General features: G+C 58.4%; 1 protein-coding gene across 2 annotated transcripts in view; it reads left to right on the top strand.

Moving 5' to 3' along the window:
• Positions 1-17082, top strand: part of pigg (phosphatidylinositol glycan anchor biosynthesis class G (EMM blood group)) — a 35483-nt gene extending 18401 nt beyond the window's left edge. The window contains exons 7-12 of one of the 2 annotated variants that reach the window (XM_072462135.1): positions 2241-2432; positions 3032-3288; positions 7923-8114; positions 15201-15507; positions 16031-16188; positions 16813-17082. In XM_072462135.1, the coding sequence (XP_072318236.1) occupies positions 2241-2432; positions 3032-3288; positions 7923-8114; positions 15201-15507; positions 16031-16188; positions 16813-17041 (1335 nt within the window). In that variant the 3' untranslated portion in view covers positions 17042-17082. The remainder of the gene's footprint in view (positions 1-2240; positions 2433-3031; positions 3289-7922; positions 8115-15200; positions 15508-16030; positions 16189-16812) is intronic. The other variant, XM_072462134.1, reaches the window with a different exon arrangement.
• The last annotated feature ends 367 nt before the right edge of the window (positions 17083-17449 follow it).

The following is a 17449-nucleotide window of genomic DNA, read 5'->3' as shown; positions in this document are numbered from 1 at the left end:
TGGCTGACCCTTTAGTCTGCTCTACTGAGGGGCTGGTTGACCCTTTAGTCTGCTCTACTGAGGGGCTGGCTGACCCTTTAGTCTGCTCTACTGAGGGGCTGGCTGACCCTTTAGTCTGCTCTACTGAGGGGCTGGTTGACCCTTTAGTCTGCTCTACTGAGGGGCTGGCTGACCCTTTAGTCTGCTCTACTGAGGGGCTGGTTGACCCTTTAGTCTGCTCTACTGAGGGGCTGGCTGACCCTTTAGTCTGCTCTACTGAGGGGCTGGTTGACCCTTTAGTCTGCTCTACTGAGGGGCTGGCTGACCCTTTAGTCTGCTCTACTGAGGGGCTGGCTGACCCTTTAGTCTGCTCTACTGAGGGGCTGGCTGACCCTTTAGTCTGCTCTACTGAGGGGCTGGTTGACCCTTTAGTCTGCTCTACTGAGGGGCTGGCTGACCCTTTAGTCTGCTCTACTGAGGGGCTGGTTGACCCTTTAGTCTGCTCTACTGAGGGGCTGGCTGACCCTTTAGTCTGCTCTACTGAGGGGCTGGTTGACCCTTTAGTCTGCTCTACTGAGGGGCTGGCTGACCCTTTAGTCTGCTCTACTGAGGGGCTGGTTGACCCTTTAGTCTGCTCTACTGAGGGGCTGGCTGACCCTTTAGTCTGCTCTACTGAGGGGCTGGTTGACCCTTTAGTCTGCTCTACTGAGGGGCTGGCTGACCCTTTAGTCTGCTCTACTGAGGGGCTGGCTGACCCTTTAGTCTGCTCTACTGAGGGGCTGGCTGACCCTTTAGTCTGCTCTACTGAGGGGCTGGCTGACCCTTTAGTCTGCTCTACTGAGGGGCTGGTTGACCCTTTAGTCTGCTCTACTGAGGGGCTGGCTGACCCTTTAGTCTGCTCTACTGAGGGGCTGGCTGACCCTTTAGTCTGCTCTACTGAGGGGCTGGTTGACCCTTTAGTCTGCTCTACTGAGGGGCTGGTTGACCCTTTAGTCTGCTCTACTGAGGGGCTGGCTGACCCTTTAGTCTGCTCTACTGAGGGGCTGGTTGACCCTTTAGTCTGCTCTACTGAGGGGCTGGCTGACCCTTTAGTCTGCTCTACTGAGGGGCTGGTTGACCCTTTAGTCTGCTCTACTGAGGGGCTGGCTGACCCTTTAGTCTGCTCTACTGAGGGGCTGGCTGACCATTTAGTCTGCTCTACTGAGGGGCTGGTTGACCCTTTAGTCTGGTCTACTGAGGGGCTGGTTGACCCTTTAGTCTGCTCTACTGAGGGGCTGGCTGACCCTTTAGTCTGCTCTACTGAGGGGCTGGTTGACCCTTTAGTCTGCTCTACTGAGGGGCTGGTTGACCCTTTAGTCTGCTCTACTGAGGGGCTGGTTGACCCTTTAGTCTGCTCTACTGAGGGGCTGGCTGACCCTTTAGTCTGCTCTACTGAGGGGCTGGTTGACCCTTTAGTCTGCTCTACTGAGGGGCTGGTTGACCCTTTAGTCTGCTCTACTGAGGGGCTGGTTGACCCTTTAGTCTGCTCTACTGAGGGGCTGGCTGACCCTTTAGTCTGCTCTACTGAGGGGCTGGCTGACCCTTTAGTCTGCTCTACTGAGGGGCTGGCTGACCCTTTAGTCTGCTCTACTGAGGGGCTGGTTGACCCTTTAGTCTGCTCTACTGAGGGGCTGGTTGACCCTTTAGTCTGCTCTACTGAGGGGCTGGTTGACCCTTTAGTCTGCTCTACTGAGGGGCTGGTTGACCCTTTAGTCTGCTCTACTGAGGGGCTGGTTGACCCTTTAGTCTGCTCTACTGAGGGGCTGGTTGACCCTTTAGTCTGCTCTACTGAGGGGCTGGTTGACCCTTTAGTCTGCTCTACTGAGGGGCTGGTTGACCCTTTAGTCTGCTCTACTGAGGGGCTGGTTGACCCTTTAGTCTGCTCTACTGAGGGGCTGGTAACCGTGACATCGACACATTCTGGAAATGAATGAACTTATGAACATTTATTGACCAAATAATGAAACAGTTAAATATGAATATGAATATGCAAATGAGCCATGGACAGATGGACCACATAGATTGTTCTAACTCTTCTGTCTGGAGTTGTTCCAGTTAAAGTAGACCCTAAGACAACATTTTGGTTGGACATATAGTCGTACGTGAGTGGCAGGGACACGAGGCGCCCCTCCACAGATCATGTCTTACCAGAATCGCTGCTCCTGAACTCTGCATCAGCCTTGACCCTGCAGATGTTTGACCTCTGTGTCTCTGTCCCTCAGTGGTCCTGGACCTTCTCGGAGCTGGACCTGCTGCTGCTCTGTGGGACGCTAGGCCACGCCCTGCTGCTGGGCTCCTCCTCCTTCGTGGAGGAGGAGCACCAGATCTGGTACTTCTTGGTGAACACGCTGTGCCTCGCCCTGTTCCAGGACGTGTGTCGCCGTTACTTCCGGGAGCGTCCGGACTCGCTGGAGGTAAATCTGACTCTTACACGTCGCCATGGTTACCGTCCTCAGGCCAACGTCACATGATCGCTTTGAAAGAGAACTTAGAATCCACATGAGAAACCATTGCTCCTCCTCCTGCAGCTCCTGCTCCTCCTCCTCGAGTAGCCCCTCCTCCTGCAGCCCCTCCTCCAGCAGTTCCTCCTCCTCCTCCTGCAGCTCCTGCTCCTCCTCCTCGAGTAGCCCCTCCTCCTGCAGCCCTTCCTCCAGCAGTTCCTCCTCCTGCTGCTCCTCCTGCAACTCCTCCTCCTGCAGCCCCTCCTCCTGCTCCTCCTCCTCCTGCCGCCCCTCCTCCTGCTCCTCCTCCTGCTCCTCCTCCTCCTGCCGCCCCTCCTCCTGCTCCTCCTCCTGCAGCTCCTCCTCCTGCAGCCCTTCCTCCTGCAGTTCCTCCTCCTCCTGCAGCTCCTCCTCCTGCCGCCCCTCCTCCTGCTCCTCCTCCTCCTGCAGCTCCTCCTCCTGCAGCTCAATAATAATAATAATAATAATAATAATAATAATAAATGTATCTGTGTTAAAATATGGGCCGTTTAGAATATTCTGACCTTCAGTGATTGTCCTCTGTCCTCCAGCGCTACCCTGAAGACTCCCTGGACCCTGCTGACCTTGCTGACCCTGCTGACCCTTCTGACCCTTCTGACCTGGCTGAGATCTTGCCTTGGTCTGGCTCCTCACAGAAGTCCAGCTCCAGACGAGACGTTAGCGCAGAGAAGTGGTTAGCGTTAGCCACGCCTCCGTTCACTCTGCTCTGCTGCCGACTGCTGAGGGCCCTGAACCAGACCGGGGTCCAGTGGGCCCACCTGCCCGACCTGGGCCACTGGCTCAACAGGTACAGACTGACCTGGGCCGGTCCACACCAGGACTAAAGCAAGACAAAACCAGGACAAAACCAGGACAAAACCAGGACAAAACCAGGACAAAACCAGGACTTAACCAGGATTTAACCAGGACTAAAGTAGGACTAAACCAGGTCTACACCAGGACTAAACCAGGACTAAACCAGGTCTACACCAGGACTAAACCAGGTCTAAACCAGGTCTAAACCAGGACTAAAGCAGGACTAAAGCGGGACTTAACTGGGACTTAACCATGTCTAAACCAGGTCTAAACCAGGTCTAAACCAGGACTAAACCAGGACTAAACCAGGACTAAACCAGGACTAAACCAGGACTAAACCAGGTCTGTTATTCAGCTCATTACAGGCCTGTGTTAGGGTTCATGTGATGTCACTTCTAGAGTTGAAACCCTGGTTTTGCTTCTCTAATCTGTATTCACTGTGAAGCTAACATCTGCAAACACCAGAGTCAGGTTGTAGTCCAGACTCAGCCCTGGACCTGCAGATTGCGAGATAGGGACACTGCCCTGCTGAGGGTCTGCTTGAGTTTAATCTGAACTTGTCTCTCAGATTTATGTGAGGGAGATTTTGCTGCTGCAGCTTTTTGGTCCTCAGAGGCTTCGCTATCGGCACAAAATGGCCTCCTGCTTTTTACACTTAACGAGTTTCTTCTCCTGAGGATTCTTCTGATAACACGAGGAAGTTTAGAACAGAACTTTGGATGGAACAGGATGTACAGAAGACATGAGTTAGTCCTGGTTTAGTCCTGGTGTAGTCCTGGTGTTGTCCTTATGTAGTCCTGCTGTAGTCCTAATGTAGTTCTGGTGTTGTCCTAATGTAGTCCTAGTGTAGTCCTGGTGTTGTCCTAATGTAGTCCTAGTGTAGTCCTGGTGTTGTCCTAATGTAGTCCTAGTGTAGTCCTGGTGTTGTCCTAATGTAGTCCTAGTGTAGTCCTGGTGTTGTCCTAATGTAGTCCTAGTGTAGTCCTGGTGTTGTCCTAATGTAGTCCTAGTGTAGTCCTGGTGTTGTCCTAATGTAGTCCTAGTGTAGTCCTGGTGTTGTCCTAATGTAGTCCTGGTGTAGTCCTGGTGTTGTCTTAATGTAGTCCTAGTGTAGTCCTGGTGTAGTCCTAATGTAGTCCTGGTGTTGTCCTAATGTAGTCCTTATGTAGTCCTGCTGTAGTCCTAATGTAGTCCTAGTGTTGTCCTAATGTAGTCCTAGTGTAGTCCTGGTGTTGTCCTAATGTAGTCCTGGTGTTGTCCTAATGTAGTCCTAATGTAGTCCTGGTGTTGTCCTAATGTAGTCCTGCTGTAGTCCTAATGTAGTCCTAATGTAATCCTGGTGTTGTCCTAATGTAGTCCTGGTGTTGTCCTAATGTAGTCCTAGTTCAGTCCTGGTGTAGTCCTGGTGTTGTCCTTATGTAGTCCTGCTGTAGTCCTAATGTAGTCCTGGTGTTGTCCTAATGTAGTCCTAGTGTAGTCCTGGTGTTGTCCTAATGTAGTCCTGGTGTAGTCCTGGTGTTGTCCTAATGTAGTCCTGGTGTAGTCCTAATGTAGTCCTGGTGTTGTCCTAATGTAGTCCTGGTGTTGTCCTAATGTAGTCCTGCTGTAGTCCTAATGTAGTCCTGGTGTTGTCCTAATGTAGTCCTAGTGTAGTCCTGGTGTTGTCCTAATGTAGTCCTGGTGTTGTCCTAATGTAGTCCTGCTGTAGTCCTAATGTAATCCTGGTGTTGTCCTAATGTAGTCCTGGTGTTGTCCTAATGTAGTCCTAGTGTAGTCCTGGTGTAGTCCTGGTGTTGTCCTAATGTAGTCCTAATGTAGTCCTGGTGTTGTCCTAATGTAGTCCTGCTGTAGTCCTAATGTAATCCTGGTGTTGTCCTAATGTAGTCCTGGTGTTGTCCTAATGTAGTCCTGGTGTAGTCCTAATGTAGTCCTGGTGTTGTCCTAATGTAGTCCTTGTGTAGTCCTGGTGTTGTCCTAATGTAGTCCTGGTGTTGTCCTAATGTAGTCCTGGTGTTGTCCTAATGTAGTCCTGCTGTAGTCCTAATGTAGTCCTGCTGTAGTCCTAATGTCCTAATGTAGTCCTGGTGTTGTCCTAATGTAGTCCTAATGTAGTCCTGCTGTAGTCCTAATGTAGTCCTAATGTAGTCCTAATGTAGTCCTTATGTAGTCCTTGTGTAGTCCTAATGTAGTCCTGGTGTTGTCCTAATGTGGTCCTGGTGTTGTCCTAATGTAGTCCTGGTGTTGTCCTAATGTTGTCCTGATGTAGTCCGGGTGTAGTCCTAATCTAGTCCTGGTGTAGTTCTGGTTCTGTCCTAATGTAGTCCTAATGTAGTCCTGGTGTAGTCCTGATGTAGTCCTAGTGTAGTCCTAATGTAGTCCTGGTGTTGTCCTAATCTAGTCCTGGTGTAGTTCTGGTTCTGTCCTAATGTAGTCCTGGTGTAGTCCTGGTTTAGTCCTAATGTAGTCCTGGTGTAGTCCTGGTTCAGTCCTGGTGTAGTCCTGGTTCAGTCCTGGTGTAGTCCTGGTGTAGTCCTGATGTAGTCCTAATGTAGTCCTAATGTAGTCCTGGTGTAGTCCTAATCTAGTCCTGGTGTAGTTCTGGTTCTGTCCTAATGTAGTCCTGGTGTAGTCCTGGTTTAGTCCTAATGTAGTCCTGGTGTAGTCCTGGTTCAGTCCTGGTGTAGTCCTGGTTCAGTCCTGGTGTAGTCCTGGTTCAGTCCTGGTGTAGTCCTAATGTAGTCCTGGTGTAGTCCTGGTTCAGTCCTGGTGTAGTCCTAATGTAGTCCTGGTGTAGTCCTGGTTCAGTCCTGGTGTAGTCCTAATGTAGTCCTGGTGTAGTCCTGGTGTAGTCCTTGTTCAGTCCTGGTGTAGTCCTGGTTCAGTCCTGGCGTAGTCCTTGTGTATGGACCTGGTTTAGTTCTGTAATCTAGTACAACTTGAGGTTTTTTGTACATGTTTATGGTGCATCCACTTTCAAGAACCTGTTTTTTCTATATATATTGCTGGCTCCACTATCGGCCAATCGCAACGATTTTTACAGCTTTAAAAAACACTTCCTGTCTGTACGCCATCACTTCCTGTCTGTAGGTCATCACTTCCTGTCTATACGCCTTCACTTCCTGTCTGTACGCCATCACTTCCTGTCTGGACGCCTTCACTTCCTGTCTGTACGTCATCACTTCCTGTCTATACGCCTTCACTTCCTGTCTGTACGCCATCACTTCCTGTCTGGACGCCATCACTTCCTGCCTGTTCGCCATCACTTCCTGTCTGGACGCCTTCACTTCCTGTCTGGACGCCATCACTTCCTGTCTGGACGCCTTCACTTCCTGTCTGGAGGCCTCCACTTCCTGTCTGGACGCCTTCACTTCCTGTCTGGACGCCTTCACTTCCTGTCTGGACGCCTTCACTTCCTGTCTGGAGGCCTTCACTTCCTGTCTGGACGCCATCACTTCCTGTCTGGACGCCTTCACTTCCTGTCTGGACGCCTTCACTTCCTGTCTGGAGGCCTTCACTTCCTGTCTGTACACCTTCACTTCCTGTCTGGACGCCTTCACGTCCTGTCTGTACACCTTCACTTCCTGTTTGGACGCCATCACTTCCTGTCTGGACGCCGTCACTTCCTGTCTGGACGCCGTCACTTCCTGTCTTTCTACTTTGGCTGAAATTACGTTTCTGACAACTTTTTGCCTTAAGGTTTGGGGTTCAAGTCCCGACTTTGAGCAGAATAATGGGGCCTTTCCACCATCTAAATAAAATAGTAAGTCGACTTAAACAACTAAAGCACTAAAGGCCGACAGCTCTACAAAATGTACTGGTTTGATCAAAACAGCACAAGCGTCTGAGAGTTTTTCTTTCGTACGTTTCTTCTAAAACACTGAGAGTGAGAGCGACTTTGTTTGGTCGGCGAGTGCTCGAGGAGGGTCAGAGGTGCAGATTCACAGCGCGCTCACGTCTCCGTCTCCAGACAGCAGGGGGCAGCACCGGGGTCAGAGGTCGTGCAGGCTGCGGTCCATCGCCGTGGATACGGAATAATGATGACAGGCGGATGCGCTGCAGCTCTGTGTGAGTTCACCTTTTGTCTCGCTTCGTCAAACTCGGATCCTTCGGCCCAAATCTGCACTTGGAGTCAGTTAGCCTCTCGCTAACACGCTACACGCTAATTATGACCTCAAATCAAACTCTGAAAAGCGAATGCTTTACGCGCATAACGGTAACATAACAAAAGCCACACAAAGGTTGATCTGGTTTGTGAACTTGCTCCACTTTGACTTGATTCTATTTTTCCTGCTGAATTGCTACTTGTTTCTGACAGATTTAACTGTTCTCGAATAATGTGTTTTTCTTTTTGTTTTCCATCTGTGTGTGTGTTTATGTGTGTGTGTTTATGTGTGTGTGTGTGTGTGTGTGTGTGTGTGTGTGTGTGTTTTATGTGTGTGTGTGTGTGTGTGTGTCTGTGTGTGTTTTATATGTGTGTGTGTGTGTGTGTGGTGTGTGTGTGTGTGTGGTGTGTGTGTGTGTGTGTGTGTGTGTGTGTGTGTGGTGTGTGTGTGTGTGTGTGTGTCTGTGTGTGTTTTATATGTGTGTGTGTGTGTGTGTGTGTTTTATGTGTGTGTGTGTGTGTAGCTCTGAACACAAGGTGGTGCTCTCTGCAGTGGCCGCTCTCTGCCTGCTCCTCATCTACTTACTGGTTCAGAGACGATGTTCGTTCATGTCCAAAGTGGCTCTGGCTTTGGGTTTGATCGGCGTTTACAGCTATAGAGCGTCCATCGGCAACGTGAGCTTCCCCTGGCAACGGGCCACTCGCCACGCCGAGAAGTGAGTACCAAAGACCGGCTTTAGATCGGGTTCAGACCGGCTTCAGACCGGCTTCACGTGTGACACGCCCCCTGGAGGACGCTCTCATGTGACACGCGCGACGCGAGAGCGTCCACCAGGGGGCGTGTCACACGGGAGCGTCCTCCAGGGGGCGTGTCACATGTGGGAGCGTCCTCCAGGGGGCGTGTCACATGGGAGCGTCCTCCAGGGGGCGTGTCACATGGGAGCGTCCTCCAGGGGGCGTGTCACATGAGAGCGTCCTTCAGGGGGCGTGTCACACGGGAGCGTCCTCCAGGGGGCGTGTCACATGTGGGAGCGTCCTCCAGGGGGCGTGTCACATGGGAGCGTCCTCCAGGGGGCGTGTCACATGGGAACGTCCTCCAGGGGGCGTGTCACATGTGGAAGCGTCCTTCAGGGGGCGTGTCACATGGGAGCGTCCTCCAGGGGGCGTGTCACATGGGAGCTTCCTCAAGGGGGGCGTGTCACATGGGTGCGTCCTCCAGGGGGCGTGTCACATGGAAGAGTCCTCCAGGGGGCGTGTCACATGTGAGCGTCCTCCAGGGGGCGTGTCACATGGGAGCGTCCTCCAGGGGGCGTGTCACATGTGGGAGCGTCCTCCAGGGGGCTTGTCACATGGGAGCGTCCTCCAGGGGGCGTGTCACATGGGAGCGTCCTCCAGGGGGCGTGTCACATGGGAACGTCCTCCAAGGGGCGTGTCACATGAGGGCGTCCTCCAGGGGGCATGTCACATGGTAGCGTCCTCCAGGGGGCGTGTCACATGGGAGCGTCCTCCAGGGGGCGTGTCACATGGGAGCGTCCTCCAGGGGACGTGCCACGTGAGCGGCGTCCTCCAGGGGGCGTGTCACATGGGAGCTTCCTCAAGGGGGGCGTGTCACATGGGTGCGTCCTCCAGGGGGCGTGTCACATGGAAGAGTCCTCCAGGGGGCGTGTCACATGTGAGCGTCCTCCAGGGGGCGTGTCACATGTGGGAGCGTCCTCCAGGGGGCTTGTCACATGGGAGCGTCCTCCAGGGGGCGTGTCACATGGGAGCGTCCTCCAGGGGGCGTGTCACATGTGGGAGCGTCCTCCAGGGGGCGTGTCACACGGGAGCGTCCTCCCGGGGGCGTGTCACATGGGAGTGTCCTCCAGGGGGCGTGTCATACGGGAGCGTCCTCCAAGGGGCGTGTCACATGGGAGCGTCCTCCAGGGGGCGTGTCACATGTGAGAGCGTCCTCCAGGGGGCGTGTCACATGGGAGCGTCGTCCAGGGGGCGTGTCACGTGAGCGGCGTCCTCCAGGGGGCGTGTCCCATGGGAGCGTCCTCCAGGGGGCGTGTCACACGGGAGCGTCCTCCAGGGGGCGTGTCACACGGGAGCGTCCTCCAGGGGGCGTGTCACACGGGAGCGTCCTCCAGGGGGCGTGTCACACGGGAGCGTCCTCCAGGGGGCGTGTCACACGGGAGCGTCCTCCAGGGGGCGTGTCACATGTGAGAGCGTCCTCCAGGGGGCGTGTCACATGTGGGAGCGTCCTCCAGGGGGTGTGTCACATGGGAGCATCCTCCAGGGGGTGTCACATGGGAGCGTCCTAAAGGGGGCGTGTCACATGAGGGCGTCCTCCAGGGGGCGTGTCACATGGGAGCGTCCTCCAGGGGGCGTGTCACATGGGAGCGTCCTAAAGGGGGCGTGTCACATGAGGGCGTCCTCCAGGGGGCGTGTCACATGGGAGCGTCCTCCAGGGGGCGTGTCACATGGTAGCGTCCTCCAGGGGGCTTGTCACATGGGAGTGTCCTCCAGGGGGCGTGTCACATGAGGGCGTCCTCCAGGGGGCGTGTCACATGGAAGAGTCCTCCAGGGGGCGTGTCACATGTGAGCGTCCTCCAGGGGGCGTGTCACATGGGAGCGTCCTCCAGGGGGCGTGTCACATGTGGAGCGTCCTCCAGGGGGCGTGTCACATGGGAGCGTCCTCCAGGGGGCGTGTCACATGGGAGCGTCCTCCAGGGGGCGTGTCACATGAGAGCGTCCTCCAGGGGGCGTGTCACATGGGAGCGTCCTACAGGGGGCATGTCACATGAGGGCGTCCTCCAGGGGGCGTGTCACATGGGAGCGTCCTCCAGGGGGCGTGTCACATGGTAGCGTCCTCCAGGGGGCGTGTCACATGGGAGTGTCCTCCAGGGGGCGTGTCACATGAGGGCGTCCTCCTGGGGGGGTGTCACATGGGAGCGTCCTCCAGGGGGCGTGTCACATGAGGGCGTCCTCCAGGGGGCGTGTCACATGGGAGCGTCCTCCAGGGGGCGTGTCACATGTGGGAGCGTCCTCCAGGGGGCGTGTCACATGGGAGCGTCCTCCAGGGGGCGTGTCACATGTGGGAGCGTCCTCCAAGGGGCGTGTCACATGGGAGCGTCCTCCAGGGGGCGTGTCACATGGGAGCGTCCTCCAGGGGGCGTGTCACATGGGAGCGTCCTCCAGGGGGCGTGTCACATGAGAGCGTCCTCCAGGGGGCGTGTCACATGTGAGAGCGTCCTCCAGGGGGCGTGTCACATGAGAGCGTCCTCCAGGGGGCGTGTCACATGGGAGCGTCCTCTAAGGGGCGTGTCACATGAGAGCGTCCTCCAGGGGGCGTGTCACATGGGAGCGTCCTCCAGGGGGCGTGTCACATGAGAGCGTCCTCCAGGGGGCGTGTCACATGGGAGCGTCCTCCAGGGGGCGTGTCACATGTGAGAGCGTCCTCCAGGGGGCGTGTCACATGGGAGCGTCCTCCCGGGGGCGTGTCACACGGGAGCGTCCTCCAGGGGGCGTATCACACGGGAGCGTCCTCCAAGGGGCGTGTCACATGGGAGCGTCCTCCAGGGGGCGTGTCACATGTGAGAGCGTCCTCCAGGGGGCGTGTCACATGAGAGCGTCCTCCAGGGGGCGTGTCACATGTGAGAGCGTCCTCCAGGGGGCGTGTCACATGGGAGCGTCGTCCAGGGGGCGTGTCACGTGAGCGGCGTCCTCCAGGGGGCGTGTCACATGGGAGCGTCCTCCAGGGGGCGTGTCCCATGGGAGCGTCCTCCAGGGGGCGTGTCACATGGGAGCGTCCTCCAGGGGGCGTGTCACAAGGGAGCGTCCTCCAGGGGTCGTGTCACACTGGAGCGTCCTCCAGGGGGCGTGTCACACGGGAGCGTCCTCCAGGGGGCGTGTCACACGGAGCGTCCTCCAGGGGGCGTGTCACACGGGAGCGTCCTCCAGGGGGCGTGTCACATGTGAGAGCGTCCTCCAGGGGGCGTGTCACATGTGGGAGCGTCCTCCAGGGGGTGTATCACATGGAAGAGTCCTCCAGGGGGCGTGTCACGTGAGCGGCGTCCTCCAGGGGGCGTGTCACATGGGAGCGTCCTCCAGGGGGCGTGTCCCATGGGAGCGTCCTCCAGGGGGCGTGTCACATGGGAGCGTCCTCCAGGGGGCGTGTCACATGGGAGCGTCCTCCAGGGGGCGTGTCACATGTGGGAGCGTCCTCCAGGGGGCGTGTCACCTGGGAGCGTCCTCCAGGGGGCGTGTCACATGGGAGCGTCCTCCAGGGGGCGTGTCACATGAGAGCGTCCTCCAGGGGGCGTGTCACATGGGAGCGTCCTCCAGGGGGCGTGTCACATGGGAGTGTCCTCCAGGGGGCGTGTCCCATGGGAGCTTCCTCCAGGGGGCGTGTCACATGAGAGTGTCCTCCAGGGGGCGTGTCACATGAGAGCGTCCTCCAGGGGGCGTGTCACATGAGAGCGTCCTCCAGGGGGTGTGTCACATGGGAGTGTCCTCCAGGGGGCGTGTCCCATGGGAGCTTCCTCCAGGGGGCGTGTCACATGAGAGCGTCCTCCAGGGGGCGTGTCACATGTGAGAGCGTTCTCCAGGGGGCGTGTCACATGGGAGCGTCCTCCAGGGGGCGTGTCACATGGGAGCGTCCTCCAGGGGGCGTGTCACATGGGAGCGTCCTCCAGGGGGCGTGTCACACGGGAGCGTCCTCCAAGGGGCGTGTCACACGGGAGCGTCCTCCAGGGGGCGTGTCACATGTGAGAGCGTCCTCCAGGGGGCGTGTCACATGGGAGCGTCCTCCAGGGGGCGTGTCACATGTGAGAGCGTCCTCCATGGGGCGTGTCACATGGGAGCGTCGTCCAGGGGGCGTGTCACGTGAGCGGCGTCCTCCAGGGGGCGTGTCACATGGGAGCGTCCTCCAGGGGGCGTGTCCCATGGGAGCGTCCTCCAGGGGGCGTGTCACAAGGGAGCATCCTCCAGGGGGCGTGTCACACGGGAGCGTCCTCCAGGGGGCGTGTCACACGGGAGCGTCCTCCAGGGGGCGTGTCACACGGGAGCGTCCTCCAGGGGGCGTGTCACACGGGAGCGTCCTCCAGGGGGCGTGTCACGTGAGCGGCGTCCTCCAGGGGGCGTGTCACATGGGAGCGTCCTCCAGGGGGCGTGTCCCATGGGAGCGTCCTCCAGGGGGCATGTCACATGGGAGCGTCCTCCAGGGGGCGTGTCACATGGGAGCGTCCTCTAGGGGGCGTGTCACATGTGGGAGCGTCCTCCAGGGGGCGTGTCACATTGGAGCGTCCTCCAGGGGGCGTGTCACATGTGGGAGCGTCCTCCAGGGGGCGTGTCACATTGGAGCGTCCTCCAGGGGGGGTGTCACATTGGAGCGTCCTCCAGGGGGCGTGTCACATGGGAGCGTCCTCCAGGGGGCGTGTCACATGGGAGCGTCCTCCAGGGGGCGTGTCACATGAGAGCGTCCTCCAGGGGGCGTGTCACATGGGAGCGTCCTCCAGGGGGCGTTTCACATGGGAGTGTCCTCCAGGGGGCGTGTCCCATGGGAGCTTCCTCCAGGGGGCGTGTCACATGAGAGCTTCCTCCAGGGGGCGTGTCACATGGGAGCGTCCTCCAGGGGGCGTGTCACATGGGAGCGTCCTCCAGGGGGCGTGTCCCATGGGAGCGTCCTCCAGGGGGCGTGTCACATGAGAGCTTCCTCCAGGGGGCGTGTCACATGAGAGCGTCCTCCAGGGGGCGTGTCACATGGGAGCGTCCTCCAGGGGGCGTGTCACATGGGAGCGTCCTCCAGGGGGCGTGTCCCATGGGAGCGTCCTCCAGGGGGCGTGTCACATGGGAGCGTCCTCCAGGGGGCGTGTCACATGGGAGCGTCCTCTAGGGGGCGTGTCACATGTGGGAGCGTCCTCCAGGGGGCGTGTCACATTGGAGCGTCCTCCAGGGGGGGTGTCACATTGGAGCGTCCTCCAGGGGGCGTGTCACATGGGAGCGTCCTCCAGGGGGCGTGTCACATGGGAGCGTCCTCCAGGGGGTGTGTCACATGGGAGCGTCCTCCAGGGGGCGTGTCACATGAGAGCGTCCTCCAGGGGGCGTTTCACATGGGAGTGTCCTCCAGGGGGCGTGTCCCATGGGAGCTTCCTCCAGGGGGCGTGTCACATGAGAGCGTCCTCCAGGGGGCGTGTCACATGAGAGCGTCCTCCAGGGGGTGTGTCACATGGGAGTGTCCTCCAGGGGGCGTGTCCCATGGGAGCTTCCTCCAGGGGGCGTGTCACATGAGAGCTTCCTCCAGGGGGCGTGTCACATGGGAGCGTCCTCCAGGGGGCGTGTCACATGGGAGCGTCCTCCAGGGGGCGTGTCCCATGGGAGCGTCCTCCAGGGGGCGTGTCACATGAGAGCTTCCTCCAGGGGGCGTGTCACATGAGAGCGTCCTCCAGGGGGCGTGTCACATGGGAGCGTCCTCCAGGGGGCGTGTCACATTGGAGCGTCCTCCAGGGGGCGTGTCACATGGGAGCGTCCTCCAGGGGGCGTGTCACATGGGAGTGAGTTAACACTGTAGAGTGAACGTGATGTACTTTCACCCTCATTATAACAGTGACTTCAGCACCTCGGACAGCGCCTCAGTCTGTGCTTTAGCCTGCGCCCTCTGACCACAGGGTGTTTCTTTCCTGTGAATGTGATCAAAGTGAATAAATAAAGTTACATGTTGACTTTTCCTAAACACTTTAAGCCAAATTGGATCGTCTAATTACCATAAAACAATTAACAACCACAATTAAGCTTTAATTCTGTTCCAGAAATAACTTAATTAGAGCTCGAGTGGATGATGATGTCATCAGCCTCTGCTTCATTTGTCCTGGTCCTGGTCCTGGTCTATAACCGGTCTCTCTCTCACAGGGGCACCGTGGAGGCTTGGTCCTGGTCCTGGTCCCGGTCCTGGTCCTGGTCTATAACCGGTCTCTCTCTCACAGGGGCACCGTGGAGGCTTGGTCCTGGTCCTGGTCCCGGTCCTGGTCCTGGTCTATAACCGGTCTCTCTCTCACAGGGGCACCATGGAGGCTTGGTCCCGGTCCTGGTCCTGGTCTATAACCGGTCTCTCTCTCACAGGGGCACCGTGGAGGCTTGGTCACGGTCCTGGTCCTGGTCTATAACCGGTCTCTCTCTCACAGGGGCACCATGGAGGCTTGGTCCCGGTCCTGGTCCTGGTCTATAACCGGTCTCTCTCTCACAGGGGCACCGTGGAGGCTTGGTCCCGGTCCTGGTCCTGGTCTATAACCGGTCTCTCTCTCACAGGGGCACCGTGGAGGCTTGGTCCTGGTCCTGGTCCCGGTCCTGGTCCTGGTCTATAACCGGTCTCTCTCTCACAGGGGCACCGTGGAGGCTTGGTCCTGGTCCTGGTCCCGGTCCTGGTCCTGGTCTATAACCGGTCTCTCTCTCACAGGGGCACCGTGGAGGCTTGGTCCTGGTCCTGGTCCCGGTCCTGGTCCTGGTCTATAACCGGTCTCTCTCTCACAGGGGCACCGTGGAGGCTTGGTCCTGGTCCTGGTCCCGGTCCTGGTCCTGGTCTATAACCGGTCTCTCTCTCACAGGGGCACCGTGGAGGCTTGGTCCTGGTCCTGGTCCCGGTCCTGGTCCTGGTCTATAACCGGTCTCTCTCTCACAGGGGCACCGTGGAGGCTTGGTCCTGGTCCTGGTCCCGGTCCTGGTCCTGGTCTATAACCGGTCTCTCTCTCACAGGGGCACCGTGGAGGCTTGGTCCTGGTCCTGGTCCCGGTCCTGGTCCTGGTCTATAACCGGTCTCTCTCTCACAGGGGCACCGTGGAGGCTCGCTTCGTTTACGTCTTCGTTCTCGGGATCCTGTTCTCGGGGACCAAAGACCTGCTCCGGTCCCAGTTCGGGCCCTGTCCGGGTCTCCGGTCCCGGGGCCTGTGGGAGGTGTTTGCGGGGCTGGTCCTGGTGGTGGCGCTGTTGTCCCGCGCCCATAACCTGCCCGTCCTGTGTGGCTCGCTGGTCATCCAGGCCTTCATGGCACAGTTCGTCTGGAGCCGCCTGGACTACGACGCTGCGCAAACGACCATCATGCACCTGTGGTTTGGACACGCCTCCTTCTACTACCAGGTGAGGGAGGGCATCTGGGACAGAGGGAGGGCAGAGAGAGGGCAGAGGGAGGGCAGAGGGAGGGCAGAGAGAGGGCAGAGGGAGGGGAGAGGGAGGGCAGAGAGAGGGCAGAGGGAGGGGAGAGGGAGGGCAGAGAGAGGGCAGAGGGAGGGCAGAGAGAGGGCAGAGGGAGGGCAGAGAGAGGGCAGAGGGAGGGCAGAGGGAGGGCAGAGAGAGGGCAGAGAGAGGGCAGAGAGAGGGCAGAGGGAGGGCAGAGAGAGGGCAGAGGGAGGGCAGAGGGAGGGCAGAGGGAGGGCAGAGGGAGGGGAGAGGGAGGGCAGAGAGAGGGCAGAGAGAGGGCAGAGAGAGGGCAGAGGGAGGGCAGAGAGAGGGCAGAGAGAGGGCAGAGAGAGGGCAGAGAGAGGGCAGAGGGAGGGCAGAGGGAGGGCAGAGGGAGGGCAGAGGGAGGGCAGAGAGAGGGCATCAGGGGCAAAATGATACTTTTGTGGAGTGTAACTAGAGGCTAACGACTCTGCCGCTCCAGGGGAACTCCAACAGCATCGGGACAGTCGACATCTCCGTGGGCTTCGTGGGTCTGGACAGTTACGTCGAGGGTCCGGCCGTAATTCTGACCGCTCTGAGCACCTACGCCGGCCCCGCCCTGTGGGGGGCGCACCTGCTCTGCTACCTCAGCTACAACAGGTCTAAACCGGGACTAAACCGGGACTAAACCAGGACCAAACCAGGACTAAACCAGGACTAAACCAGGACCAACTCTCTTCATCGTTCTGACCTGTCGTCCTCTCTCCTCTCGTCCTCTCCCCCGACCTGTCGTCCTCTCTCCTGACCCCTCGTCCTCTCCCCTGACCTCTCGTCCTCTCTCCTGACCTGTCGTCCTCTCTCCTGACCCCTCGTCCTCTCCCCTGACCTCTCGTCCTCTCCCCTGACCTCTCGTCCTCTCCCCTGACCTGTCTTCCTCTCCCCTGACCCCTCGTCCTCTCCCCTGACCTCTCGTCCTCTCCCCTGACCTGTCTTCCTCTCCCCTGACCCCTCGTCCTCTCCCCTGACCTGTCGTCCTCTCCCCTGACCCCTCGTCCTCTCCCCTGACCTCTCGTCCTCTCCCCTGACCTGTCTTCCTCTCCCCTGACCCCTCGTCCTCTCCCCTGACCTGTCGTCCTCTCCCCTGACCCCTCGTCCTCTCCCCTGACCTCTCGTCCTCTCCCCTGACCTGTCTTCCTCTCCCCTGACCCCTCGTCCTCTCCCCTGACCTGTCGTCCTCTCCCCTGACCCCTCGTCCTCTCCCCTGACCTGTTATCCTCTCCTCAGGTCTCCGGTGGCCGTGTCTCACTCGTCCTTCTGCCTGGCTGTCCTTCGCTCCGTCCCGTGCTCGCTCTTCCTCGTCCTCATCACAGTTTTGAGGTATCATCTGTTCATCTGGAGCGTCTTCTCTCCTAAACTCTTGTACGAGTCTCTGCACCTGCTGCTGACCGCGGCCATGGTCCTGGTCTACAGCGCCACCGAGACCAGACCGGGACTGGGACCGAGCCGGGACTGAGCGGGACCGGGACCGAGCCGGGACTGAGCGGGACCAGGACTGAGCTGGGACTGAGCGGGACCAGGACTGAGCTGGGACTGAGCGGGACCAGGACTGAGCTGGGACTGAGCCGGGATCAGGACCAGGGCCGGGACCAGGACCGGGACCGAGCCGGGACCGAGCCGGGACCGAGCCGGGACCAGGGCCGGGACCAGGACCGAGCCGGGACCGAGCCGGGACCAGGGACCGGGACCAGGGCCGGGACCAGCACCAGGACCAGGACCAGGACTCAGTCTGTGTTTGGCAGATGAAATGGACTTGTGGGTCCTGGTTCTGGTTCTGGTTCCGGTTCCGGTTCTGGTTCTGGTTCTGTCGTTCAGTTGTTTCTGGTTAACTCAGTTTTAGAAAAATGAAACGTTTCGACTCTGA

The sequence above is a fragment of the Eucyclogobius newberryi genome, unplaced genomic scaffold, assembly GCF_026437365.1.
Source record: "Eucyclogobius newberryi isolate DKJ021-1_F unplaced genomic scaffold, fEucNew1.0.hap1 SCAF_378, whole genome shotgun sequence".
Lineage (NCBI taxonomy): Eukaryota > Metazoa > Chordata > Actinopteri > Gobiiformes > Gobiidae > Eucyclogobius > Eucyclogobius newberryi.
Note: the sequence above shows the minus strand (reverse complement) of the source record. Positions and strands in the feature narration are given on the sequence as shown.